This window comes from Felis catus, chromosome A1, assembly GCF_018350175.1.
Source record: "Felis catus isolate Fca126 chromosome A1, F.catus_Fca126_mat1.0, whole genome shotgun sequence".
NCBI classification, from domain to species: Eukaryota; Metazoa; Chordata; class Mammalia; order Carnivora; family Felidae; genus Felis; species Felis catus.
This window is the reverse complement of record NC_058368.1, coordinates 204,126,027-204,153,697: the sequence shown is the minus strand read 5'-3', so window position 1 is coordinate 204,153,697 and position 27,671 is coordinate 204,126,027. Positions and strand designations below refer to the sequence as shown.

General features: G+C 39.7%; 1 protein-coding gene and 1 non-coding gene across 6 annotated transcripts in view; both read left to right on the top strand.

The window, feature by feature from the left end:
- The window catches only part of NNT (nicotinamide nucleotide transhydrogenase), a 94,787-nt gene that overhangs the window by 7,411 nt on the left and 59,705 nt on the right, over positions 1–27,671 (top strand). For all 5 annotated transcript variants that reach the window (XM_006928023.4, XM_003981426.6, XM_011286285.4 and 2 more), the window contains exons 3-7: positions 3,254–3,483; positions 6,260–6,477; positions 11,120–11,207; positions 17,377–17,465; positions 22,664–22,851. In XM_006928023.4, the coding sequence (XP_006928085.1) occupies positions 3,254–3,483; positions 6,260–6,477; positions 11,120–11,207; positions 17,377–17,465; positions 22,664–22,851 (813 nt within the window). The remainder of the gene's footprint in view (positions 1–3,253; positions 3,484–6,259; positions 6,478–11,119; positions 11,208–17,376; positions 17,466–22,663; positions 22,852–27,671) is intronic.
- On the top strand, positions 5,410–5,538 carry LOC111557031. Its single transcript, XR_002736778.1, has one exon. It is a non-coding gene; the product is annotated as a small nucleolar RNA SNORA33 (small nucleolar RNA).

Genomic DNA, 27,671 nt, shown 5'->3' with positions numbered 1-27,671 from the left:
CTTAACCAACTGAGCCACCCAGGCATCCCTCTTCAGATTTTTATTTTAGGTGTTTTAGAAAGCCGGCTTATCCAAGCGTGATAAAATTGTGTCTAAGATAAAAGTAAGTAATTGCACTGAGGACATGAAAATTTTCCTTGTGAGTAAAGGCATGGACATCAAGATCTCTATATTGACTATGCAGGAGACTCTTAATTTGTAGTTCGTGACTATTTCCCAGATAATTACTTTTTATCTCTAAAAGATAGGGATTCTATTTTAAAAAATACATAACCGCAATTTCATTACCACATTGCAAAGCATGAAAAGTAATTCCAGTCAGTATTCGTATTTTTTCAGTTTCTGTTTTTACAGTTGTCTTATCCAAATAACGATCCAAACAGGGTCCACATGTTGTATTTGCATACTGTATCTCTCAGGTCTTTTTTGATCTCTGTTCTTTTTTTTCTTTTTTCTTTATTTCTTGAAGAATGTAGTTGTTGCCCTGTAGAATTTCTCACATTCTGGGTTTGGCTGAATGAATTCCCTTCATATTATTTAACCAGTTTCTCTGTTCCTTGTGTTTTCTGTACCATTTAGCTAGACCTAGAGGCTTGGTTAGACTCAGGTTTGTTTTTGTTTTCGTTTTTTTTTTTGACAAGAATACTTCATAGGTGGATGCTGTGTACTATCTGTGGCATTTCGTCAGGAAAATTAATCAGTGAGTTTAGATGTTGATATTCATCCATTATGGAGCTCCCATCAGTTTTTCACTCAAAGGCTATAACAGCCATTTAATGATCATCAACTAAATCCATGGTTTTATGGGGAGGGGGTTTGAAATGGTGATACACTATCATTTTATCTTCATTTATTAGCTAGAATTTTTCTATAAAGAAAAACTTTCCCTCTGTTATTTAGTTACCCTGAGGTTGTAGTGGTAAGGTGGGATAAATGTTTGGTTCTGTTCCATTCTTTATAGTTTTGGTAATAATCTCTTGGTTTTCTTAAAGTATTAGTTTTCTATTCAGCTGTAACAAGGTAACACAACTTCATACATACACAAATTTATTATCTTACACTGCTGGAGGCCAAAGTCTAGAATGGCTCTCACTAGGTTCACATCAAGGTGTTGGTGGGGCTGTCTGTATTCCTTCTGGAGACTTTAAGGGTGGTCTGTTTCCTTCCCTTGTCCAGCTTTTGGAAACTGCTTATATTCTTTGGCTCGTGGCCCCTTCTTCCATCTTCAAAGCCAGCAGCATAGCATCTTCAGACTACTATTTGACTCTGGCTCTACTGCCTTCTCTCACACTTAAGGACCCTTGTGAGTACAGTCGGTCCACCCAGATAATCCAGGCTAATCCTTATTTCAAGGTCATTTGATTAGCAACTCTAATTCCATCTGCTACCTTAATTCTCCTTTGCTGTGTATCCTGACACATTCACAGGTTCTGAGGATTAAAAGTGTGGACACCTATGGAATACCATTATTCTGCTTATCACACACCCGCTAAAGTTGGCCAATGAAGCTTTTAAAAAATATTTATTTTTTGAGTATCATAATGAACTCCTGCATTTTAACATCCTCGGATGTATTTTATTACATTGCAATTAATTATTCTTTTTCATGCTCAAATTGTTTCATATTTGGCCTTTCAAGTTGGCTCCCGAACCTGTTTGATGGGACTTCATTTGTCTTTGGTGGCTTCTTTGACTTATGGTATATAGGGCCTAGGTAATTTGACCTTGTCAGATAAGTGAACTCCAGATGTTTATGTGATTTAACTTTGCACATCAATCTGGAATATTTTCCAGCTTTCTATTATTTTCCTCCCTCTCCTTCAAACAGAGGTTAAGGTTCACCACATGTTTGCCTTTGGCTTACTTTTAGTTATTACTGCTAATGGAGTATGGGGTTTAAGACTCTGTTTGAATGCAGGTATTTTTAGGTTGACTTAATTTCTCTAAGGCCTCAATATTGTTACTCTGTAGAGATAATTTGTTTTCTTATTATGTATTTTCAGAGTTTAGGTTGCTAGAGTGGATTTCCTGAACTTTGGTACAACATACAGAAGCAGATTTTTTTAAAAGAAAAGTCTATTTGTGCCTGCACGTTGAATAAAACAACAGAAGCAACTTTAGCTAAAATTGTTCAGAGCCATATATAAATACTTTATGTATTTTATACAGGCTCTTTTGGGTTACAAGGAACAGGATTGCATCAAGGTCCTATTTTGTGATGAGGGTTTATTGGGTGTATTCTTGGGAAGTACAGAAGTCTAGGAAACCCCTCATCTACTTCTAGGAAAAGTGGAATGGTATTCTGGATTCCATAGCTATGGCTCATCTTCCCTCTTTGTATCGCCACTACTGATGTTTCTGCTACTGTTGCTGTAGACCTCCCTTTGTCTACCTTTAACCTCATGGCTGCTTACAGATAGCTTTTGTACCCTTTACTCCCCCTGTCCTTTTCTGTGGGTCTCGCATTCAGACACTCAGAGTACCTGAATGGGTTGGGTCATCACTGGCCAACATAGAGTGTCCTTGGGCAGTTCCTATGTAAGTCATCTCAGGGACTCTCTGGCCTATAGACTATTATCTTTGACCCAGCTGTTGATCCTTGGTCTTATTCGCTGTGGCCAAGAATGTAGGGTCTCAGGATACAACACTTGGAAATCTGTGAGGAATTGCCTGTGGCCAAATTGCCAGGAAGAAAACTTTGAGTGTAGCCAACAATGTGTCTAGTATAGGGTTGTTCTTCAAAACAGCTAATTAGTTCTGTCTTCCTTAAAGGTGAGGACAAGGAGACCATAAATCCCAGAGGATTAGTTTGAAGAGTGGAGTTAGCATTTTGATTGATCTCTCAACCCATTTTTTTCCTAAGAATAATCTAGTCATGTGCCTTGAAGAGAGCTATTTGGTTAAATGAAATATTTGGAACTTAAGAGAGTGGGCATAAATATTTCCCATTATTCAAAAAACTCAATTATGATTATGAATCAGGAACATTATTTTGAGCAGCAACTTATATGTTCAGTATATTTTGAACAGACTGCCCATTTTCATTTTTTGAACTGTTATTAAAACATTGTTTTTATGTTTTTTACTGAATTAATTTTTCTTTTTCTTTTTCTCTCTCTTTCCCTCTCTCGTTCTTTTCTCCTTTTCTTTCTTCATTTCTTTCTCTCTTTCTTTCTCCTTTCTCCCTTTCTCTTTCTTTCTTTCTTTCTTTCTTTCTTTCTTTCTTTCTTTCTTTCTTTCTCTCACTTTGTAGGAATTCCATATAAGCAACTGACTGTTGGCGTCCCCAAGGAGATTTTCCAAAATGAGAAACGGGTGGCATTGTCTCCTGCTGGTGTTCAGGCCTTGGTCAAGCAGGGTTTTAGTGTTGTCGTGGAATCGGGTGCTGGCGAAGCTTCCAAGTTTTCTGATGATCACTACAGAGCAGCAGGTGCCCAGATCCAAGGGGCGAAGGAAGTGCTGGCTTCTGATTTGGTGGTCAAAGTAATTATTCCTTTCCACCCCTCATTTATAGCTCGCTTTTTAAAAAGTGTTCATGGAAAAATCATATTGTTATAACTCTTCATATTTTCAAACACTGCCTTTTCTCAGAGAAATGGTTGCCTGTTGTGAATATTCTTCATAGTCTGGTAGAACTTTTATCAGGCAGTGTGATCTCTGTTTAACCATGAGAGTAGAAAAAGTGATCTTCCTTTTTAGATTTTCATGTGGAAATTCCCTTCTTATTGGCTAGGGAGAATTTGCACTTCATGGTTCATACATATCCAGAATACCCACAGGTGAGTATTTAACTGCTACCAGAATGGAAAAAGGGCACGGGACTCCTCCTAGGACTGAACGTACCCTGATCTTCTGATATGTAGAAGGAACAGTGATTTAACTGACCTAAGTGCTATTTCTAGAGAGGGCAGGGCTGCCTTGGAGAAAGCAGCATGGGGCTGAGTAGAGACAGCCTTACCTACTTTAATGAAAGGTCTTAATGTGTAATAGAAATCTATGTGCTGAAGAGCTTCAGACATAAAATCTGAAGTAAAAAAAAATCATATGGAAAAAGGAAGGGACTATCACAAGTGTACCTTAGATAATTATTAGGGAGTAGCATTAGCCTAAATCCTAAGCCTTCTGCAGCCAAGACAAAGAGGGAGATAGGGATTGTAGTAGCATGATTATTAGGCAAAAAGAAGCTCCTCACTTGTTCAGGAAAGACCAGCTTTTTTTGGTATGTGTGTTAATTTCTAAGGGGCATCAATCATGAACTGTTTTTTTTTTTTGTTTGCTTTTTTTTTCTTTTAACATAAATTCTGCTGAATAACTTGGTAGAGTAGTGATCTTTGCAGAAGACAAAACAATTTTTTGGTGTGGAAATTAATAGTGAAATTTATGGTATGTGGGGAAGTTGCAATTCAGCCAAAACTTTTAAAGTGTTTAGGTGTACAGATACTTGGTGATATAACTTAGTATAGTAAAAGAGCTTAGGGCAAATAGAAAAATGAGTATGATCCATTCCAACATATGCTCTAGGGATCAAAACCTTTTGAGATACCCCACAATAAAGGGTTAGTAGGGTGTATATAAGTTGTGGAAGCACTTTGTGTTCCTTTAGATCCGCAGTGTGTGTGAGCATGTTACAAGCACGGAGAAATCCTATGATATAATAACTTAGATAACTTTATACTTGCATTAGTAAACTATTTTTGAGTCAAGCCTGTTAATATCCTGGGGAACTAGTGATCCAAAAAGCACATTCAGGAAAACATTCTGTTGACTTAACTCACTCATATGCCAACAGTCTCAGCTGAGCATGTGATAAGGGCCAGTAGGATTAATTCAAAGTTGACCTCTAATTTTTATTAAATATATATTTTAGATTCTCAGTGAGGAAAAATAGGCCTTGCCAAGGAGTCTTTTTAAGTTTATTTTAGAGAGAGAGAGAAGAGAGAGGGAGGGAGGGAGGGAATGAGTGGGGGAGGGGTAGAGAGAGAGAGGGAGACACAGAATCTGAAGCAGGCTCCAGGCTCTGAACTGTCAGGACAGAGTCTGATGTGGGGCTTGAACCCACAAATCGCAAGATCATGACCTGAGCTGAAGTCAGATGCTTAATCAACTGAGCCACCCAGGCGCCCCTAGAGAGTCTTAAAATCCAGAATCTTAATTAAAATCATATGTGTCACCAGATCAGCAACTGAAATGGCAGTAACAAAGATGTTTCCTAGGTAAATGAGATGAAGTGCTATGAAATGAAAATATTGACCCAGTGTTTGTGTTTCTGTTTCCTTTAAAGATTTAAGTCCCTGGGCTATTGTTTTCTGGGCTTACTTGCCTAAAAGTGCTACTGCGAACTTAGAGCTAAGGACATGATACATGTTAATTGAAGATCGATTTTAAACTTGGATATAAAACACACCTTAAAAGCCCACAAATGAATCTGCTTATCTGAATGTGTTTCTGCAGAAACTTAGGAAAAGCTGGCAATGGTAAAGCCATGTTATGAGCCTTACTTAAAAATAAAATTTTGGGGGGCGCCTGGGTGGCGCAGTCGGTTAAGCGTCCGACTTCAGCCAGGTCACCATCTCGCGGTCCGTGAGTTCGAGCCCCGCGTCAGGCTCTGGGCTGATGGCCTCCGAGGCTACATATGCTCTATTTTCAGTTTCTGAATGTCTCGAGACACGCTATTCTGTCCAAATAGATGCACAGAGAGGACACTCGGATTGCTACCAAGAGGTACTTTGTTAAAAGTAAAGAACCTCCGGGGCGCCTGGGTGGCGCAGTCGGTTAAGCATCCGACTTCAGCCAGGTCACGATCTCGCGGTCCATGAGTTCGAGCCCCGCGTCAGGCTCCGGGCTGATGGCTCGGAGCCTGCAGCCTGTTTCCGATTCTGTGTCTCCCTCTCTCTCTGCCCCTCCCCCGTTCATGCTCTGTCTCTCTTTGTCGCAAAAGTAAATAAACGTTGAAAAAAAAATTAAAAAAAAAATAAAAAATAAAATTTTGGGTGGGGGGGGTGGGGTGGGAAACCTTCCAGAATGATAGCATGCTCTTTACTCAGATCAGTTCCTAGGTTGGTCATCAGTCAGAGGACAGATGGCAAAGATCTTGCTGCTCCTTACCTTGTTTAGGAATTTAGTCCAAAATTCATTGCTGAAAGATTACTTCTGGCCTATTATTTCAATCATGGCATGTCATTTAGATTGTCCTGTTTACTTAAAAATATGATAAAGGTATTTACATTATTAATCAGTGACTTGACTTTTTTTTCCTCAGGTGCGAGCTCCCATGGTTAATCCAACATTAGGTGTTCATGAGGCTGACCTTTTAAAGACATCGGGAACATTGATTAGCTTTATTTACCCAGCCCAAAATCCAGACTTGCTAAATAAACTTTCTAAAAGAAAAACTACAGTTTTGGCGATGGACCAGGTTCCAAGAGTCACAATTGCTCAGGGATATGACGCGCTAAGCTCCATGGCCAACATTGCTGGGTATGTTGATTCCTTTCCATTTTGGTTGAACAAAGCACAGTGCTACTCTAGAAACATGCTCATTGTGACTCTTCTCTCTTACAGTGCTTTTACTTGTAATAATTGTTGGGGATAAAAGTGCCAACACTTTGAGAGTGCCCTTATTTATTTTTTTAATTAAAAAAATTTTTTTTTAGTGTTTGTTTCTGAGAGAGAGAGAGAGAGACAGACAGACAGACAGACAGCACAAGTGGGGGCGGAGTAGAGAGAGAGGGGACACAGAATCCAAAGCAGGCTCCTGGCCCTGACCTGTCAGCACAGAGCCTGATGCAGGGCTTGAACTCATAAATGATGACATCATGACCTGAGCTGAAGTTGGAGGCTTCACTGACTGAGCCACCCAGGTGCACCAAAAGTGCCCTTATTTTTTAAGGCTCGGTTTATTATTTCATAGTTAAAAGAAATGACTCTTCATATTCTACTCTTCATGGGTAGAAGTCTTATTTCCTTCCACCAGAGCAAATGATTGTGAAATTATTTGTATGAGGAATAGACTGTCTTGCATGTATGTGTGTATATACGTGTATACACATGTATACATTAGGTAGAAATTGCTACTTTTTTTCTTAAAAAATTTTTTTTTGATGTTTATTTACTTTTGAGAGAGAGAGAGAGAGAGACCGAGCACAAGTGGGGGAGGGACAGAGAGAGGGAGACACAGAACCCAAAGCAGGCTCTGGGCTCTGAGCTGACAGCTCAGATGCGGCCTGATGCAGGGCTTGAACCCACAAACTGTGAGGTCATGACCTGAGCCAAAGTCGGATGCTTAACCGACTGAGTGACCCAGGCACCCTGCTACTTTTTTTCAGATTTTATTTGAGACGATTGACATATAACATTGTGTAAATTTAAGGTATAAATATAATTATTTGATATGTCAGTATATTGTGAAATGATTGCCACAGTAAGTTAGTTAACATAAATTGCTGTTTTTATAGGTCAAAAAAGGTCAGATATTGGCAGTTTCATATTGTTCAACCTGACACATACATATTAGCATTTACCATTTTAATTATGTTTTGCTTAGGTAAATTCATAAAATATTTAGCAAATATGGAAAATGTCTGTATTTGGCAAAGTTCTACCTGGTGTCAAAACACGTATTAATAGGGGCACCTGGGTGGCTCAGTTGGCTAAGTGTCCAACTTCAGCTCAGGTCATAATCTCACTGTTCATGAATTTGAGCCCCACGTCAGGCTCTGTGCTGACAGCTCAGGGCCTGGAGCCTGCTTTGGATTCTGTGTCTCCCTCTCTCTCTGTACCCCCCTGCCCCCACTTATACCCTGTCTCTCTCTCAAAAATAAATATTAAAAAAGTTTTAAAAAATTATTACCCCCCCCCCCCCCCAAACCACATATTGATAACTGAGGGCTAACTACGTCCTCTTACCTTTGCCCGCCACTGCTGCGTTCCCACTTTACTGCCTGGAGAGCTGCGCTGAGAGGAGACTAAGGCCCCTCCTGCTCTGAGGAACAGGGCTCTGACTGAGCAATCACGCCTGCCCGGGGGGATGGGGTGTATCGTGTTGCTGACTGACTAGAGAGCGGGAAAAATCTGGAAATTGAAGATGCTTATGAAATCAACTCCTCAGGAGATAGTTGAATTAGATTTTAAGCATGCAAACTGCTGATAGTGACAATTTGCTAATATGAATGAGGCACCAACAAATGAAAACGGTTAAAAAAAATCAAACAGCGCATGCAAGAGAGACTAACGTGAATAAAGCCTTTTATGGCCTGACACATGACCTGAAGGTTTTCTTAGGTTTTATAGCTTAGGTGTAGCATATCAGCTAGGCCAATAGATCAAATAGAGTCTACTTTGGGTTTCATTTTTGAAAGAAAAGCAGAAAACAAAAAGGACAAGCTAAAAACACATTTTGTTATCCTTACTATAATATAGCAAATGGTTGGTTTGAAGATATTTTTTGTGATATAAAGTATACACCAAAGGACAAAATAAATTTTTGCCATATTATTTTGTTTGTAGAAAAGTTACATTATGTATCATGGGACTTCAAAGATTTTCTTTTATTTTTTTTAAAGTTTACTTATTTATTTTGAGAGAGTGAGTGACTACAGGGGAGGGGCAGAGAGAATCCCCAGCAGGCTCTGCACCGTCAGCCAGGAGCCTGATGCGGGGCTCGAACTCACGAACTGTGAGACCATGACCTGAGCCGAAACCAAGAGTTGGATGCCTAACTGAATGAGCCACCCAAGTGCCCTGAGACTTAAATGTTTTCTATAGAAAACGTACAATGTGATCTTTGATTTTGTCTTGTGAAATGTAGAATATGAAAGGTTATCGAAGCCAGTGGTTCCAGCCCAGTGCTTTTTAGCCGTAGAATCTTTTGGGCAAATGACATATTATGAGGCAATATAAACAAATGCAATAAGAGCAGAGTGGCCTTAGTTGAACTGAGGGACGGAAGGGTGTCCAGAAACATGTTTGTTCTCTACCCCACCCAGTATGGCCCCAGAGTTGGCTGGAATTTGAACCTTTGGGGATCCATGGGACACAGTTTGAAGAATCGCTATCTTACATCCTGAGCTGATATATGCAAAGGGCATAGTTTGAGGTGCATCTTCTAGGATACTTATCCACACAGTACGTGGTAAATCATTATCTAAGTCACACACACAGCCATATTACAGTGAAGACACGCTCCTTCCAGTTCATTCATGTCCATTCTGAGCTTTTTTTGCTGTCATCAAAAACAGGCAAACTGTTATCACTTTTCCCCACTATCAACGTTTTCTTGTACATTCCTGTGTAACTCATCTCATTTTTGTTATTTGTTTCAGAATAGCAGCTGAATCTTTTAAAACATTAATTCTAAAATTTCTTACAGTGGCCTTTGAATCTTTATCATGTTTGGTTTTTTGAAAGTTTCTGTCACTTGGATTCAGAAGTGAGACTAACAAGTAATGTGATCTCTATAATATTGCCTTTCTGCTATAATATGATTTAAAGTCATAGTGGTTACCATTATATGCTTTTGCATCAATTATTATATCAAGTATTATTTTATAAAAAATATGGCCAGGAAAAAAATATGATCAGGGAAAGGTTTTATTGTCAGCTAGCAGGTAGATTTTAATAAATAGTTGCATTGTAATTTTAATTATAACGTGTTATAGTTAATGTGTAGAGGTGCCTTTTAAGGATAAAATGCTCTGAAAATGAAATTAGTATAATATGTTAACAGTATCCTCATAAGAAAAGATGGTATGTATGGTATATTTTACTTGTTTTTGCTGCACAGAATGTTTCTTTAGCCAAAAACACTAGTATTTACCAAACACTTATGATGGCAGGCTTTGTGCTAAGTGCTTTACCTGCCTGGTCTCACTTAGTCCTCATAACAACACTAAGAGATGCTCTTTTTGTCCCCACTCTGTAGATGAGGAAACCAAGGATTAGGGACTTAGAGAAATTTACCCAAGGTCACAAAGCCAGTTAGTGGTAGAACTGGGTCCTGCACGGAGGTCACTGTGACTCAAAATTCCATACTTTCAACTCTTAGCGATCAAGGGAAGTTTTTTTTTTTTTAATTTTTTTTTTTAACGTTTATTTATTTTTGAGACAGAGAGAGAGACAAAGCATGAATGGGGGAGGGTCAGAGAGAGGGAGACACAGAATCCGAAACAGGATCCAGGCTCTGAGCTGTCAGCACAGAGCCTGACGCGGGGCTCGAACTCATGGACCACGAGATCATGACCTGAGCCGAAGTCAGCCGCTTAACCGACTGAGCCACCCAGGCGCCCCTTGTTTTGTTTTTTAATTTAATTTATTTATTTTGAGAGAGAGTGTGCACAAGTGGGGGAGGTGCAGAGAGACAGAATCCCAAGCAGGCTCTGCACCATCAGCGTGGGTCTCGAACTCATGAACCAAATGGCGACTCATAACCTGAGCTGAAGTTGGATGTTTAACCAACTGAGCCACCCAGCTGCCTCAGGGGAAGTTTTTTGTTTGTTTTTTGTTTTCTGGTTTTTTTTTTGGTTTGGTTTGAGGTTAGAATTTTATTATGTACAAGCATATAGCTATATCTCATTTCTTTTTCATTTTAAAGTTTTTCCCTATGACATAAATACTACATAATCATTAAAGAAAATTTGGACAATACAGTGAAGTAAAACAGAAAGTCTGAAGTGTCTGTAGTTTCAGCACTGGAAGAAAACCGTTGTTAGCATTTTTTTTGGTCTTTCCTTCATTTCTTTTTTTACACCAACTGATCTTCTGCAGTGTTCATTCTGAAAAGGCCAGGGAACATCGTGGGTAAGAGTGTGCTTGTGGAGGTAGGAAGCTAGCCAGGGTTAGGCTTCTGGTTCTGCCATTTGCTAGCCGAGTGACAGCAAGTCTCTTCCACTCTCTGTGTGTCTGTTTACTCACCTATAAAATGAAGGTAAAAACTGTACCTGTCTGTAGGATTGTGGAGGAGGTTAAAGGAGTAGTTATACATGTAGCACTCAGCGGTTTTTGACACATAGTAGGTACAATTTAAATGTTAGTGATTATCTTTGACTATTAAAGCTTCATTGGTGGCTTACAATAATATATTAGTCTAAGCTCTTTAATTTTATGGAAATATTTATTTTTTCAGCTACAAAGCTGTTGTACTAGCAGCAAATCATTTTGGACGGTTTTTTACTGGTCAGATCACAGCTGCTGGAAAAGTTCCTCCAGCTAAGGTAGGTAGAACTTTTAATGTTTCTTCAAATACGAATTATTTATAATTTTTTTAATGTTTATTTGTTATCAAGAGACAGACACAGAGCGTGAACAGGGGAGGGGCAGAGAGAGGGGGAGACACAGAATCTGAAGCAGGCTCCAGGCTCTGAGCTGGCAGCCCAGGGCCCAAACGTGGGGCTCGAACCCACAAACCGTGAGATCATGACCTGAGCCGAAGTCGGACACTCAACCGACTGAGCCACCTAGGAGCCCCCATAATATGAATTATTTAAAGGTAAGGGTATGTGTAGTACTAAAATACAGTTATTTTAAAATTTTTGTTTTGTGTTAACTTAACAGTGTTAACCCTGTGTATATTTGGTACAAATATATGGTAAAGCCTCAAAGCTGTTTGTGATTGCTTGACAAAAAAGAATTTTGACATTTCTGGAAGTTCTAGTTTTTTTTTTTACTTACTAACTTGAATTCTTAAAGGGGTTTTGGATAACTTGTTCTGTGTATGTAGGGTGTTTATTACTGATGTTTGAAAAAGCTTCAAGATACCGTTCAGTAGATTCTTGATTTCCCAATGTTGTGACACTTGGTTCATGGAAAAGATTGTCTTAGTTTTGTAGATTCTAGATTTCCCAATTGTGACATTTTGTTCATAGAAAAGATTGTTTTAGTTTTTTCACTGGGCAGAGAGAGAGGGAGAGAGAGAATCCCAAGCAGGCTCCCAGCTGATAGCACAGAGCCTAACTTGGGGTTCCCTCCCACGAACCATGAGATCACTATCTGAGCCAACATCAAGAGTTGGACACTTAACCGACTGAGCTGCCCAAGCACCCCTTCACTTTTTTTCAAATATGGGTTAAGAGGACGGAAAAAGGGAGGTGGTATATTTGGGTAATTGGCAAAGAGAGTGGGTGTGGTTTCTTTAATGTAGATTGAAAGCAGAGAGGAGCAGTTGATGACAGGTTGGGATGGCTAGGTAAAAGAATAGATTATGTTATGACCCTTCAACATTACATATACTAATTGACCATATAAGCATGTTGTCTCGGTATAGAAAATAGGACTTTAAATGTTGTTCATCTATCTGAAGAGTATACTCTCTGCCTGTAGGCATAGGTTTACTCAGTGCTTCCTGCTCTTATGTACTTTGTTATATAAAGCGAGAACACACATGAAATAAATCTCCTAGAAAAAAAATGAAAAAAAAAAAAAGATACTAGCAGCTTTGAGAAATAAATTGCTTTAAGAACAGGCCAGGTAAAGAAAATGCAAGTGCTTTGAGTGGAGGCCAGAATATATAACAAGGAAGTTAGCAAACAACAACAGAGATGTGCTATGTGAAGTGACTATTTTTTTTTTTTTAAGTTTATTTAAGTAATGTCTACACCCAAGTGGGGTTCAAACTCATAGCTCTGAGACCAAGAGTCACATGCTCTTCAAGCTGAGCCAGCCAGGTGCCCCTGAAGTGATGACGTTTTGACTCCTTTGTCAGGATCATGGGAATGGGTCTGGCACTTACGGTGGCCAGAAGTTGAATGCAGGTTTTATTTTATTTTATTATTTTTAAAGTTTATTTGAAAGAGAGAGAGATCGAGAGCACGTGCGAGTATGCTTGTGCAAGGGATGGGTAGGGGGGAGGGGGAGAATCCCAAGCACAGTGAGGAACTCGATGAGGGGCTGGAACTCACAAACTGAGATTATGACCTGAGCTGCAATCTAGTTGGACGCTTAACCAACTGAGGCACCCAGGTGTCCCTGAATGCTGTTTTCAAACTGGCCAAATGCTTTGATGCACAAATCTACTCAGTTTTGGTTAGACTCTTTCTCGAACTATGTGGAAGCTGAGAGGAAAGCTGTGACTATATAAGAGATTAAAAAGTGAAGCAAAAGACCAGAGGCTTAAAGAAAGGAGAATCAATCAGCCCTTAAGAGGTAGAAAAGTGACTGTCTTTGCTTTGAATTTAAATTGCAGCTTCAAGGACTTTGGTTACATGTCAGAAATAGTTACATATTGAAGAATTAGACATTAGGTGAGTTTATCAAGGTAGATTGAAGAATACTTTATTTGACTTTTCTTTAAACACGGAAGGTTCTTACTTGTCTACAATGAGCTATCAGTTAGTTATTTGATGGCTTCCAATATGCCAGGCACTGCTCTAGGAGCTGGACTATGGGATGAACAAGGCAAAGGAGATCCCTGTCATATGAAACTTACACTCTAGTAGGGGCCATGGTGAGGTGATAAATACATAATCTAATCAATAGGTGAGATCATTTTAAATATAAAAGAAATGAACAGGATGATAGGATAGTGAGTCATGGGAGCAAGCTGCTTTTGCTAGGGTGATGGGAAGGCTTCCATTTGACATTAGAACCGAGGCCTAATGGATGGTGCGAAAGAAACCAGGTATTTAGGATTTCAGAGGAGCAGCACGTAGGAAAAGGAGCTTCCAAAGGAGCAGCACATATGAAGCCCTGAGATGGGAAAGAGCAGACTAAAGAAGGCTGTTGGTCTGGAGTGTGGTGAGCGATTGGAGATGATGGTGGAAAGGTAGGTTGGGGCTGGATGACATTGAGCTTCTCTTACAGGTCTTGTTCACATTTTCTCACAGAGGAGGGAAGTGTCTGATTCAGGATTGTTTTGGAAAAACTCAGTTTTTTTTCAAATAGAACGCTTCACTTCTGACATTCTGGTCACCTAATATGTGGGGGTTTTCTCGACACAAAGCAATTCTGTGACACCAGCACGGTGTGCTACAACTTAACTCGGTTCTAACACTGTCTACCTGGAGGTCGTGTCAGATCCCGCAGGTGAAGGGCTAGTCCCACGAGACTGCCTTCTCCCCGCTTCACATGACATTCACAAGCTCAGGTTGTTGCCTGTGCCTCTGACAGATTGACTATAAATCATTTGGAGTTTCCCACGACTCCCTCCTTAGGTTCGGTTAATTTGCTAGAACTCAGAGCTCAGGAAAATAGTTTCCTTACTGTTTACCAGTTTGTTATAGAAGGATATGATAAAGGATACAGGTGAATACCCAGATGGAAGAAATGCATGAGGTGAGGGATGTGGGAAGGGGCATGGAGCCCTCCTTGGACACACTACTCTCCCTGCACCTCCGTGTGTTCACCACCCTGGAAGCTTTTAAACCTTGTACTTTGGGAATTTTTTATATGGAGACTTCATCACATGGGAACAATGGATGATTAACTCCTTTTCCAGCCCTTTCTCCTCTCTCTGGAGAATGGGAGGTGGAACTGAAAATTCTCAGCTGCTAACCATGGGCTTTCTGGTGGTCACCTGTCATCCAGGAGCGAACCAGGAGTCAACTCATTAGAACAAAAGACACTGCTGTCACCCTCAAAATTCTAAGGGATTTAGGAACTCTATCACTAACTGGGGTCAAAGATCAGATATTGGAACAAAAAAATGTTCCTGCTGCTCTTGGTTTTAGGAGTTCTGTGTCAGGAACTGGGGACAGAAACTAATATATATATATTCTATTATCTCACGAGGATTTAAAAAAGTCATCTGGAAGTTCTAGGGGCGAATGGATAGTAGGGGGAAGAGTGAAGGCAAGGCCTGTTCAGGATTGATTGCTGAAATAGTACCCTGGGAAGGTAGTGGCAGTAAAGATGTAGAGAAGGGGGTGGATTGGGAGATCTTTGGGGGTTAACTCCAAGAGTGCTTGCTGAGGGATTGGAGGTAGAAATGTGCAAAGGGAGGGCACAAGATGACCTCCCTGTTTTGGCTTGAATGGTTATGTTGCACAGTTAGTGCCCTTAACTGAGATGGGGAGGTCAGGCGGAAGAACAAGTTAACTGACTGGAAATTAAGAACATTCCTAAACGTCATTCCTTTACCATGACCTTTCCCCTATTTTCTGAGTATATGTCTATGTTGTGCCAGTTAGCAGTCAGTGCTTTATATCCCATCATTTAATGTAACTGCCTTCTGGGAAGGTTTTTTAACTGTGTTATTGCAGATACTAAGCAGCTTGCTCAAAGTTACCCAGAACTAGTTGGTAGCCGATTCGGGATTTCACTCCGATTCTTAACCTCTGTCTTTTCCTTCACCCCATCCTGGAGAGAAAGAGTAAACTCCTGTTGTCAGATCTACCTGGTTTTATTATTGTGCGATTCTGCCTTTTAAATTATGAGGTCTTTTGTTATTTCTGGATTCAGGGTAACTTGGTCTATTCCTGTGATTTTTACTTATTTTATTTTTATTTCACATTTTCATTGTGTGGAGCAGGGTTGGTGCCTTGGATCCCAGAGCCAGCTTGTTCCCTGTGCTCCTTCTTTGTCCCCTTCCCTGTAGCTTAACACCCTCCCCCATGACCTTCACCATCTAGATCAATTCACATGATCTCGGAGACACTGCTTAGAGGTCACTGGAGTATGGTTTGACTAGCCTTTTTTTTTTTTTTTTTTTTTAAAGACAAGTCTTTTTTTTTTTTTTTTTTTTTTTTTTGAGAGAGAGAGAGAGCACGCAAGTGAGAGCAGAGAGGGAGAGAGAATCCTGAAGTGGGGCCTCGAACTCACAAACTGTGAGACCATGTCCTGAGCTGAAGCCAGATGCTTAACCGACTGAGCTACCCAGGCACCCCTTGACTAGCCTTCTTAAAGAGGTGGAAGGAGGGGCGCCTGGGTGGCTCAGTCAGTTAAGCGTCCGACTTCGGCTCAGGTCATGATCTCACGGTCTGTGAGTTTGAGCCCCGTGTCGGGCTCTGTGCTGACAGCTCAGAGCCTGGAACCTACTTCCGATTCTGTGTCTCCCTCTCTCTGACCCTCCGCTGTTCATGCTCTGTCTCTCTCTGTCTCAAAAATAAATAAACATTAAAAAAAAATAATTAAAAAAAAAAGAGGTGGAAGGAGATGTGGGCATGATGGGTAGGTGGGGATTTATAAGCTTCACCGTTTTCTGTGGGTGGCTTTTTTCCTTTTCTTTCTTTTTTTAAACAGCAACAAGGAGTTGCCTCAATTGACTGGGAAGTATAATAGAACTTTTCTCTGAAAGGCCCATTCCAGACTGGAGACAACATTGCTCTTATTGTGTTTCTTAGAAGGCCGGGAGACTCTTGTTTCTGAGAAATTCTTTGGTTTTCTTGGCTCTAACTGTTCGATGGTTAGGGAGATTAGTTATGTTGCTTTGGTCATTCAAATTGGTTCAAAATTAGATAGTTGGTCACCTGCTGTTCTTTCAGAAGCATTTTAACTCAAAATAGAAGGTAGACATTTTATCAAAGTTGTATCCATCTTTGAAACTTATTTTGATATTTTGTGAACATAGAGGAACCTTAACATTTGTGAGGGGAGAGATAGCTAGAATGCTGCGCCAGGAGTTTATTTCAGTGCAGGTAGCTTTTACACACTGAGAAAGACTTGTTAATCTATTTTTCTTTAATGGTTACCTTATTTAATTTTTTTTTTTTTTAATTTTAGGGAGGGAGAGAGCACATGTGTGAGCACAAAAAAGAGGGGCAGAGGGAGAGAGAGAATCTTAGGCTCCTTGCTCAGTGTGGAGCCTGACATGGGGCTTGATCCCATGACCCTGGGATCATGACCTGAGCCAAAATCAAGAGTCTGATGCTTAACTGACTGAGCCGCTCAGGCTCCTCAAGACCTGTTAATCTTTAACACGTATAATCCCCATTGTGCTGTATGTGGCTTCCACACCGAGATGCTGGTTGTCAGACTTCTTAGTGAAGGTTGTGGGCCTTTGCCAGCAGTCGTTCCTTTGGTAAATTTTTAAAAACAGCGGAGGTTCAGATAAAGTGTTGTCTATCCACTCAGTATATTTGAGGGCTGATCACCACTGCCGGCACCACCCGGTGTATTATTGAATGCTGTGTACCAGGTGCTGATAGTTATTAGCTGATGATTTTTCATAGCCAGTTGATAATGAACTTTTTAAAAAACATACTGTTCTGGGGCACCTGGGTGGCTGAGTCGGTTAAATGTCCAACTTTGGCGCAAGTCATGATCTCACAGTTCGTGGGTTCAGCCCTGCAATGGGCTCTGTGCTGACAGCTCGGAGCCTGGAGCCTGCTTCTGTTTCTGTGTCTCCCTCTCTCTCTGCCCCTCCCCCACTTGCACTCTGTTTCTCTCTCTTTCAAAAATGAGTAAACGTTAAAAAAAAATGGAAACATACCGTTCTGCCTTTTCCCCTAGATTCTGATAGTTGGTGGTGGTGTTGCTGGGCTGGCTTCTGCAGGTGCAGCGAAGTCTATGGGTGCTATTGTTCGAGGATTTGACACCAGGTAAGTGCTCTATGAGTGACTGCTGTTAAGGTGAAAACATTTTGTTTCAGGTGGATATTATGCTGTCTTTGGAATTTATAAATGGAAGTTTCACATGGAAAACTGCTTTACAAGCTCTTGACATTTCAAAATGTTTCTACTTCTTCCAAGTTAACCCAAAGTAGAAAAATATTATCTAGTGGGAAAAAATATCTAAGGACCCAGACTCCATACAGCAGAAATAATTTAAAAAGCAGAAGAATTGAAAACAAACAACTCGTATTCAGTTTTCTTTATGTGGATTAGCAGTGGGACCAGAATTATTCCTATCCTTAGTTTGTAATCTGTTGCTCTGCAGATTGCATTTACAAGTCAGAGAGGACATTAACCAAGATGTCTGTGAGTTAGAGGAGAGTGGTATAGGAGATATTTTGGGGACACCTGGCTGACTCAGTCACTAGAGCATGTGACTCTTGATCTTGGGGTCATGAGTTTGAGCCCCACGTTGGGCATTGGGTTTCCTTAAAAAAAAAAAAAAGTCAGCATAGGACGTATTTTGGAAAACAGACTGGGGGGCAGAGGGTGGGGAGAGGTATGCTCTGCATTTTGATGGAAGCAAATAAAGCTGATTGGGCAGTAGTGGAGCCCTTAGGAGAAAATACTCAATTATGTTGATTGCATAATACTTTAAAGCAGACATACCAACATTTTCTAGAATTCTTTAAAGAAAAGTTTGATTAAAATTGTTCTTCATTTCAGAAGATATTAGATGCTGGATTTTATTAAATGCTTATTGAGAATTGCTGTTATTTTTATGTATGAATACTATTTCAAGGTTAAAATGCATAGTTCTTCATTATCAGCTGAGATCAGTAGAGGAATAATACTGCTGCTAATCTTGAATATAGAATGATCAAAAAAATGTGCAGCCATTCAAATTTGGAAAGAATGTGACTTTCTGGAGTAAGGAATGTTCCATAGAATATGATTTACAGGGCTTACGTGGAGTTTAGAGAAGTGATGTACTGATAAAAAGCTGTCCTGCTGAAATGAGAAAAGGCTTTTCTGCAATAACGAGGATGCATGCCAAGGATAGCCAGTGTTAAGCATGTTATTTGTGCTTTTAATTTTTTTTTTTAAATTTTTTTTTCAACGTTTATTTATTTATTTTTGGGACAGAGAAAGACAGAGCATGAATGGGGGAGGGGCAGAGAGAGAGGGAGACACAGAATTGGAAACAGGCTCCAGGCTCCGAGCCATCAGCCCAGAGCCCGACGCGGGGCTCGAACTCACGGACTGCGAGATCGTGACCTGGCTGAAGTCGGACGCTCAATCGACTGCGCCACCCAGGCGCCCCTGTGCTTTTAATTTTTAATGTTTGTTGATGTGAAGTTTTTGAAGACATCCAAACCTGGAGAGAGGAGGTTGTGCAAGTTTTCAGTGTAGCGACAGTAGCATTAATGTGGAAATGTGCATATTTGACTTAGATATGATTTGAAACTTGGTGTTGGGTCAGCTGCTGAGAATTTACTGTGTATTTTGATGTCATTGGTTTAGATAGTGTACAGATCTCATAGCTAGAGGATGGCTGTTGCTTAACTCCATTTTTATTTACCATTTACTAGGATAGCTCAAGTACACAATGAAGAAAGATGTGGCTGAACTATATAATCCTTTTCTAAGGATTATGCATACCTCAATCACTATTTTGAGACTAGGGGTTGGTATCATAAATATGAAATCCAAACACATTAGAAAACACACTTGATTATAAATTCTTTTTGGAAGACTGAACAGTATATATTTTCAGATAAACATCCTAAAAACTTAAGGACAACTCATTGCTCATTAATATTAAAGGAGTGTGATTTTTAAATTTTTTCAAACAATAGCTGAGAGATTCCCCTGGTAACAATAGTGAGCATCCTACTTAATGCCTGTGTCACAAAGTTTAGAAATAAAATAGCTTTACTTTATTTTTCTTTTTGTGTATGTGTGTGTTCCAATAAAGCTTTATTTACAAAAACAATTGGCAAGTCAGGAGCTATAGTTTTCAGACACCTGTACTAATGTTTACTCTCTTCCAGGCATTGTGCTATCTGCTTTGTTTTATTTGTTCTTTACAAACACTCAGGGCACCTGGGTGGCTCAGTTAAGTGTCTGACTCTTGTTTTTGGCTCAGGTCATGATCTCAAGGTTGTGAGACCAAGCCCTGCTTCTGGCTCTGCACTGGGCGCGGGGACTGCTTAAGATTCTCTCTCTCCCTCTGCCCCTCCCCTGCTTGTGCTCTCTTTCTTTCTCAAAAATAACAACAAAAAAACCTATGATGTGGGGATGATTAGCCCTATTTTACATACTACAGACATATCAATTTTATAACATTCAGTTTCCTTTCTTATCATAAAACTAATACATGCTTATTCCCCCAATTCAAAAAAAAAAAACATTAAAAAGTACAAAAAGTGAAAATAAAATAGCCTATTCCCTGGAAATAACTGTGAACAGTATATATTGTCTTTTCTACACATTAACTAAAAATGTAATTTTACTAACAGTACTATTTTAACTGGCTTTGTTTTTACTTAGCAGTTAATTGTGAAGATCTTGACTTACCTACAAACATATTTAATGGCTGCATAGGATTCCACTGTGTGGAAATAGAGTGACTTCTTTAATTAGTCTTCTATAATGGACATTTTCACTGTATATAAACAATACTGTATATATGTTTATGTAAGAACATATGTATTTGGAGATAGTTCATTATTTCCTTAGGATAAATTCCTAGAAATGAAATTTTGGGGTCAAAAATATTCACATCTTACTTACATTTTGATACATTATAATAGTTTTAAGTGATAATTATTTTGAGGGCAGAGATTCTAACATAGCATTTATGTTTCTGATTATTTATACATGTCCATTATTGAAAAATACAGAGAAACATCAGAAAATGAAAATACCCTTATAATTCTACCAGCTAGATCCAATTGCTAATGATTTTTTTGGTATCATTTCTTATAGATATTTTTGCAGATACCCTTTGAATGAAATTGTGATCACTCACACATACATATAGGTCATTTTAAATTCATCTTATTTCATTAAAACTAGTATACATTTCTTAAACTTTGTAAACAGCAGTATCCTTTTGGCTGTAAGGAATAGAAAACACCAATTCAGACTGGCTTAAACTCTAAATAAATGTATTAGCTCTTTTGAATGAAAATCCATGGGAAGGAGTCCCTTTTCACATTCGAGTCAGCAGTTCATTGGTGCCGTCCAGCACCGGGTTCTTTCTGTCCTCTCGGCTGTCCTCAGCTTTGGCTAATTTCCCTGTGTCACAAGTTGGCCTTCCTGGGCAATCAGGACTACAAGCTTCCTTGTTCAAGCCAGCAGAAAGGGTGAGAACCTCTTGCTGAATCATGTCCTACCCTTTGTGTCCTCTCTCTGACCATTACTGTTGCTTGGGACTGATGGCCTCAGGCCACGGTTTCCCAAACTTCCCTGATGGCCAGAATTACCTGCAGCTCTTGCTAAAAATAAAGCTTCTGGCCTCTCCCCTGGAGATTGTAATTCAGTGGGTCTGGGAAGGGGTCGATGTCATTAGTGGGGTTTGGGATTCACTATCGTGGGATAGGGGTTGGTAAGTTAAACACACTTTCCACCACAGAACTGAGATCTTTGTTGGCTCTGGTTTTCCAACTAGTACACGGTACATGGCTAGAGTTTATTTTTTTAAACTGAATGTATTTTTATATAGTTTGAATATGTTGACTGTTCACATTTTAACATACACTATTTATAGGTTGCTTTTTTCAAACACAATTTAATGAGGACTAGGAACAAAAATCACTTTATTAAAATATTTCTAAGAGTCCATTATATGAGAGAAGTCCCCATAAATCAGAACATTTACAAATGAAAATCTCAACCTGAGTGATTGGAATGAAGTCAAATGTTAACGTAGGTCAGAGCTCATGTCATCATTGACAATGGAGGCCCAAGAAACATAATTGATTATTGGAGTTATCAGTAGTGAAATTCCTTTTGCAACTGAACTAAGTAGAAGTTGGAATTCCCTATAATTTTTATTTTTCCAGAAAAAAAAAGTTATAGAAGTGGTATGCACTTCTGGAGATAATTGAAATAGTCCAGTCAAAGATATCAAAAGAAAATCTCCAGTTTTGAAGATAGACAGTTCATTCTTCTTAAAACTCAACACCCAAAAAATAAATAATCCAATTAAAAATTGGGCAGAAGACATGAACAGACATTTTTCCAAAGAAGACATCCAGATGGCCAACACACACATGAAAAGAGGCTCAACAGCACTGATCATCAGGGAAATACAAATCAAAACTACGGTGAGATACCACCTGACACCTGTCAGAATGGCTAAAATCAGTAACACAAGAAACAACAGGTGTTGGTGAGGATGTGAAGAAAAAGGAACCTTCTTGCACTGTTGGTGGGAATGCAAACTAGCGCAGCCACTCTGGAAAACAGTATGGCAGTTCCTCAAAAAGTTAAAAATAGAAGTACCCTATGATCCAGCAATTGCACTACTAGGTATTTACCCAGAGAATATAAAAACACTAATTTAAAGGGATACATGCACCTGATGTTTATAGCACCATTATTTACAATAGCTAAATTATGGAAATAGCCCAGTGCCCTTTGACTAATGAATGGAAAAAGAAGATGTGGTATATGTGTACAATGGAATATTATTCAGCCATAAAAAGAATGAAATCTTGCCATTTGCAACAATATGGATAGAGCTGTATTAAGCTAAGTGAAATAAGTCAAAGAAAGACAAATACCATATGATTTCACTCATATGTGGAATTTAAGGAGCAAAACAAGCAAAGGGAAAAGAGAGAGGGAGAAGGAGGGGTAAACCAAGAAACAGACTGTTAACTATAGAGAACAAACTGATGGTTACCAGAGGGAAGGTAGGTGGCAGGGGGATGGGTGAAACAGGTAATGGGGATGAGGAAGTGCACCTTTTGTGATGAGCACAGGGTGTTCTATGGAAATGTTGAATCACTCTATTGTACACCTGCAGCTGATATTACACTGTTATGTTAGCTAACTGGAATTTGAATAAAAACTTAAAAAAAAACCCAACCCCCCAAATATGTATGTAAATAATGACCTCGATTTCTGCATTAAGGGCCTGAAATAACCCCTGCTTTCCCTTCAATAATCACCAGAGCTGCAGCTTTGGAGCAGTTCAAGTCTCTTGGTGCTGAGCCCTTGGAGGTGGACTTGAAGGAATCTGGTGAAGGACAAGGAGGATATGCGAAAGAGATGTCCAAAGAGTTCATCGAAGCTGAAATGAAGCTCTTTGCTCAACAGTGCAAGGAGGTGGATATCCTCATCAGCACAGCCCTTATTCCAGGTGTGTCATTAAGCCCGGGGTCATCAAAAGCACTTTCACTGATGATATTTTAAAATGAGAGAGTTGTTCAACATGTGAATTGCTTTAAGTAAAGATTAATTTACTTTCTAGGAATTGGGAAAGCATATGAAAGGCAGAAAAGATCAAAATCACTGTAGTCTGTAGAGAAAAATGATCATTAATAATGTGATATGTTTTTGTTCAGTCTTTTTTTCCCATGTATTTTTATCTAGCTGTGTTCATAGGTCATATTCTGTGTACAAAATTCTATTTGTAAGCAATTTCCTGTTTACACCTTTGATAAATTGGTTTTTAATTTATTTCTGTTCTCTTTGTTAAGATACAATGTTCTTATTGTAGGACATTCAAACAGGACTGAAAAATATGAAGAACAAAAGTACAGACCTAAAATTCCACCAGAGATGGCTGTTATTAATATTTTAGCCATTTTCCCATGCATGAGAGAGAAAGGGACTTTGCATGTGTGTGTGTGTGTGTGTTTGTGGAATTTCCGGTATATATTTTTTACTAAAGGATATGGCACTTTATCACTTTTTAATTATTTCCTTTGGCATGTTTGGTCTTTGCAACCAAATTGTAAGCTTTTTGATGGCAGGAATTACTTTTCAGTCCTTTGCCACATCCTCTTCTAAAGAATATTCTTCATTCAGTAGATGATTGATGCCAAATCAGTAGGCTCTTATTAATCAGTAAAGAGTAACTTGACCTAGCAAGATTTGGGAGTGAAAAACATTCCACCTTTTTTCCTCCTTTCCTTCTACTATTGAATGATGAATACCATGCTGACTCTAATATTTTCCTTTCTGAAAAGAAGTGGGCCAGATAATGAGAGTTTACAGGGCTAATGGTTACTTGTGTCAGATCTTACTAAAGGAGACTTGCTTTCTAATGTTTCTCAACATTAGAAGTTGCTTTGTCATGAGACCATGGGAGAGGAGAAATTCTCTTCTGTCATCTTCCCCCAAGCCCCAGTCTGAATAATATACAAGCAAGGGCAGGAAGATGATTGACATCATATCTATGAGCTTGTGGGGGAAAATATGTCCCTCAAGCTCTTCTTTCTGTCCTGTTTACCTGAGTGATACCAGATAGGTAAGCTGGGCTCTCAAGACAACCAGCATCCCACCAGAGCTGGCTACATGAAGCAGACTGGACAGGCTCATGACATGGCTCAGCCCATAGAAGAATCTGTGAGTGTAGAAATGAGGCTGGGTCGGTCACTATAGGCGGAATGCAGATCGGTCAGGCAAGCCAGGGGCTCAGGGTGATATTTTGAAATCTGCCGGCTATGATAGGACTCATGAACAAGCAGTGGCAGGAGGGCATTTAAGGATTTTGTTCTTTCCTTTTGTGGCAGTGGCCTCTGGCCCAGCTGTTGCATGGGTGGCTTTGAAGGAGGGATGGGGTGGCCTTTACTGTAGCTACCATCTGACCTTTGGAAGTTAGCTCCATGGTGGAGAGTGGTTATGAGCTGACTAGATATAAGTGGCCAGTAGAGGGTGCTAAAACATTTCCTCATGGAGTAAATGATGCGGACATGAAGCTAGTTTTAGTCAAGTCATACTCTCATTGGACACGGGATACTTTGGACATAGTATATAGAATTATTATTGATTATAAAGCCCAAAGTAAGCGATACAACTCAAGACTTCTTATGTAAAACACGTAATTGACTTTTAGGGTCTACCCCTCCCTGATAATATCTTTTTTTTTTTTTTTTTTAATACTTTCCTAATAGTGTATTTTGGTAAAAGGTCAAATAGTCTTAAAGAAGATTTGTTAAAAACGTTTTGTTAATCTGTTCCACTGAAGCTTTACTGTTTTCCGTCTTTTCTGAAGCTGTGATCTGCTTGGAGCACATTTAAGTTAGACAAAGTCCTTGACCAGTGGACTGACCCAGAGCCGGTACTCAGAGGGCTGGTCTTTCTGTTATCCTTTTTTTTGTTTTATTTGAAAACAGAAAGAAAGAAAAAGAAAGAAAGAAAGAAAGAAAGAAAGAAAGAAAGAAAGAAAGAAAGAAAGAAAGAAAGAAAGAAAGTATTATAAGGAAGAAGATCTTTCTAAAGGTTTTTCATATTGCTTGGGGAACTGAGACCTGAAAGCATAAAGCATGAGCATTAAAACAAAAAGAGGAAAAGATTCTATAAAGGCATAACACCCTTTGAAAAACCATCCTTGGCATTAAACGTTTACTGGTTTATGTCCTGAGCCTTTGCATAGGTCACCTGATGGTGTGTTGAGCTCATGAAAGACTCTTGGAACAGAAGTTGTTCTCAGGTTTTCCTTGAGTGGATCCAGAGGAGATTAAGTCAAATGTCAAAAGTCCTTCAAACTGAGATTGCTTGCTAGGATCCAGGTGCCTTGGAGGCTGCCCTGAAGACCTGACATGGATAAGAATGCCGAGAGGGGCACCTGGGCAGGTAGCTAGCTTCAGGTAGCAACCTCACAGAGTTGGTAAATTTTCATTCCTCCAAGTCCATGGGCTTGAAACAAAAATAATGGTATATTTATGTTGATTGGATGTGGAATGAGATATTTCTGTAGCTCGCTAATTATTTTGCTGCCTCGTGCCATCATCTGGACTCCCTAGATTGGGTTGGGTGGAGGGTTAAAGGCTGGAGTGTCATTTAACACAGGTCGCTTCAGGATAGAGTTGACAGTCCCATTTTGTGGTGTTGTGCACACAAGGGAAAGCTCTCAGCTTTCCTGTCCAGCTCTTTGCCCTTTGGGGCTATTGTTAAAGAGGAAGGCAGCCCCACCTTTGGTCATGTTCAGGCTGTGCTCACAATCTTTTCTGTTAAACTTTTTGCAACCAAAGAGATTTTTCAGCATCTTTATTGTTCTGGCACCCTTTTAGACTTTCCACAGACTTGGAATATTTCATCAGGAACAGACTGAATCAGGTTGAAAATGTGATGGGTAAGTTAGGGAGGGGTGGTGTGGGGTGAGGAGGAATCGTATGGTTTAGCACTACCTCTCTGTCAGGCATATTTCACCTAAATCCCAGTGTAAGAATGAGGAGTTCTGTGGTGCCCATGCTAAATCTCCTCTGACAGAAACAACCTTCTCCATATAAAACCTTCCTGATGACTGTCTCACTAAAAATTTATAACCTCGTAAGCTCTTCCACCTTTCCTGCTCTCCTCTTTACCCCCTCCTCAGGTCTTGCCCTTATTTTGTAATTGAACCATAGCTACTGGAAAGCCTGGGTTTTTTGTTTAGTAATGATGGCAGTGACTTGGACCACTGGGGTTCCCACCATCATTGGACAAGGCACCTGAAGTGATCAGGATTGGCTTACAAGCCCCGCCCACCATGCCTTCAAGTTCATGCTCCTTGGTAAGGTGTCTGTTGCCTTTTAATTTCTAGTCTCGTTTCGCCTTCGGGCCTCATGTTAAACTAATTTCTTACTCTCTGGGCCTAATTTCAGTCATGCTGGCTGCTATTGTCTTTTCAAATAGGCCAAGGACTTTCAGACCTTTGCACATATTGTTCCTTCTCTTTGGAATGCTATCGCTGCCTTTCCCTGCCTTTTGAAATCCTGCTTAACCCAGTTACCGCTTCCTCCGCGGTTTCTGCTCTCTCCTGTAAACACTGTTCTTTCTGCACCCACAGCACTCTCTGCCTGTGCCATGGATTCCCCATAGTTCCCAGTCTCATTGCCCCTAGTGGCCCCATGCAGCATATGTTGGGCTTCTTAAGATCTGTCATGGTGGGTGCTTACCACAGGGCCCTGTGTACAGCAGGGGTTCAGCAAAAGTGGTTGAGCTAATGTTCCTGGATGCCTTCCTTAGGTCTCCGTTGGTACGGTCTCTTCTTTTTCCAGTGCTATCCAAGGAATGAGAGAGAGAACATTCTGTTGGCTCATTTTTGGATGGGAATAATGCAGAGGCTAACCTAAGACTGGAAACCTAGCTTTCTTAAACTGTCAAAACTAGGACACTTGCCAGGTTTGCAATTTAAGGTGGTTAGCTCCTCTTAGGAGATAGACTTAGGAAGTAGTAAGGTCTGTCCTGGAGTTAGAAAGTATCTACCAGCCAGGAGGGAAGATAGTCGTTGCTTGATTATAAATTATAATATCTCAGTCCATATATACTTGGACCTCTTTTTAGGCACAATCCAGATTATGGTAACAATACTTTTTATCTACACTAGATAGGGTCTGTAGAATATACCCCTCAAAGGACACTTCTGATAATTTTACATGACTCTAGAGAATTGGCAGGGCGGCGGGGGGTTGTTTTCCCCAAAATAAAGGCCTTACGCATATCACACCAAACCGGAGAAATTTTGCGGTCTCCTTGGAAAATCAACATCGGTTCTTTATCTGACATTACTTTTGTCTTTTTGAAATCTGTCTTTCATAAAGAGCAGAAATATAGTACAAAAAAATAATTTTTCACAGTAATGTTCACACTTGTTCTTTCAGCCAGGAGAATAACTGATATGGTGATAATATTTGCCATTTGTGAAATTCCACAAAGACAACACGGCTTTGACAACTCTACAAAGTTTTTGCCTAAAGTAAATGTTTATTGTTCAGGTTGTTCTTTTCCTTCTTTGTAAGCATGATGATCTGACAGGACAAAGCTCATATAGATCGGCCATTTCTCACTTTTTTTGAATTATTTATTGCTTTGTTTACTGACTAACCTGATTCATCTGTCACCCTCCCCTCCCTCAAATGTATTGTATGACTGTATGGAATTTCTAATATTACTTCTACAAAGTTTCATTTGTTTTCAGAATTTTGAAGGACAGAGAGAAACACTTAAGTGTTGCAACATCAAAGATTGGTA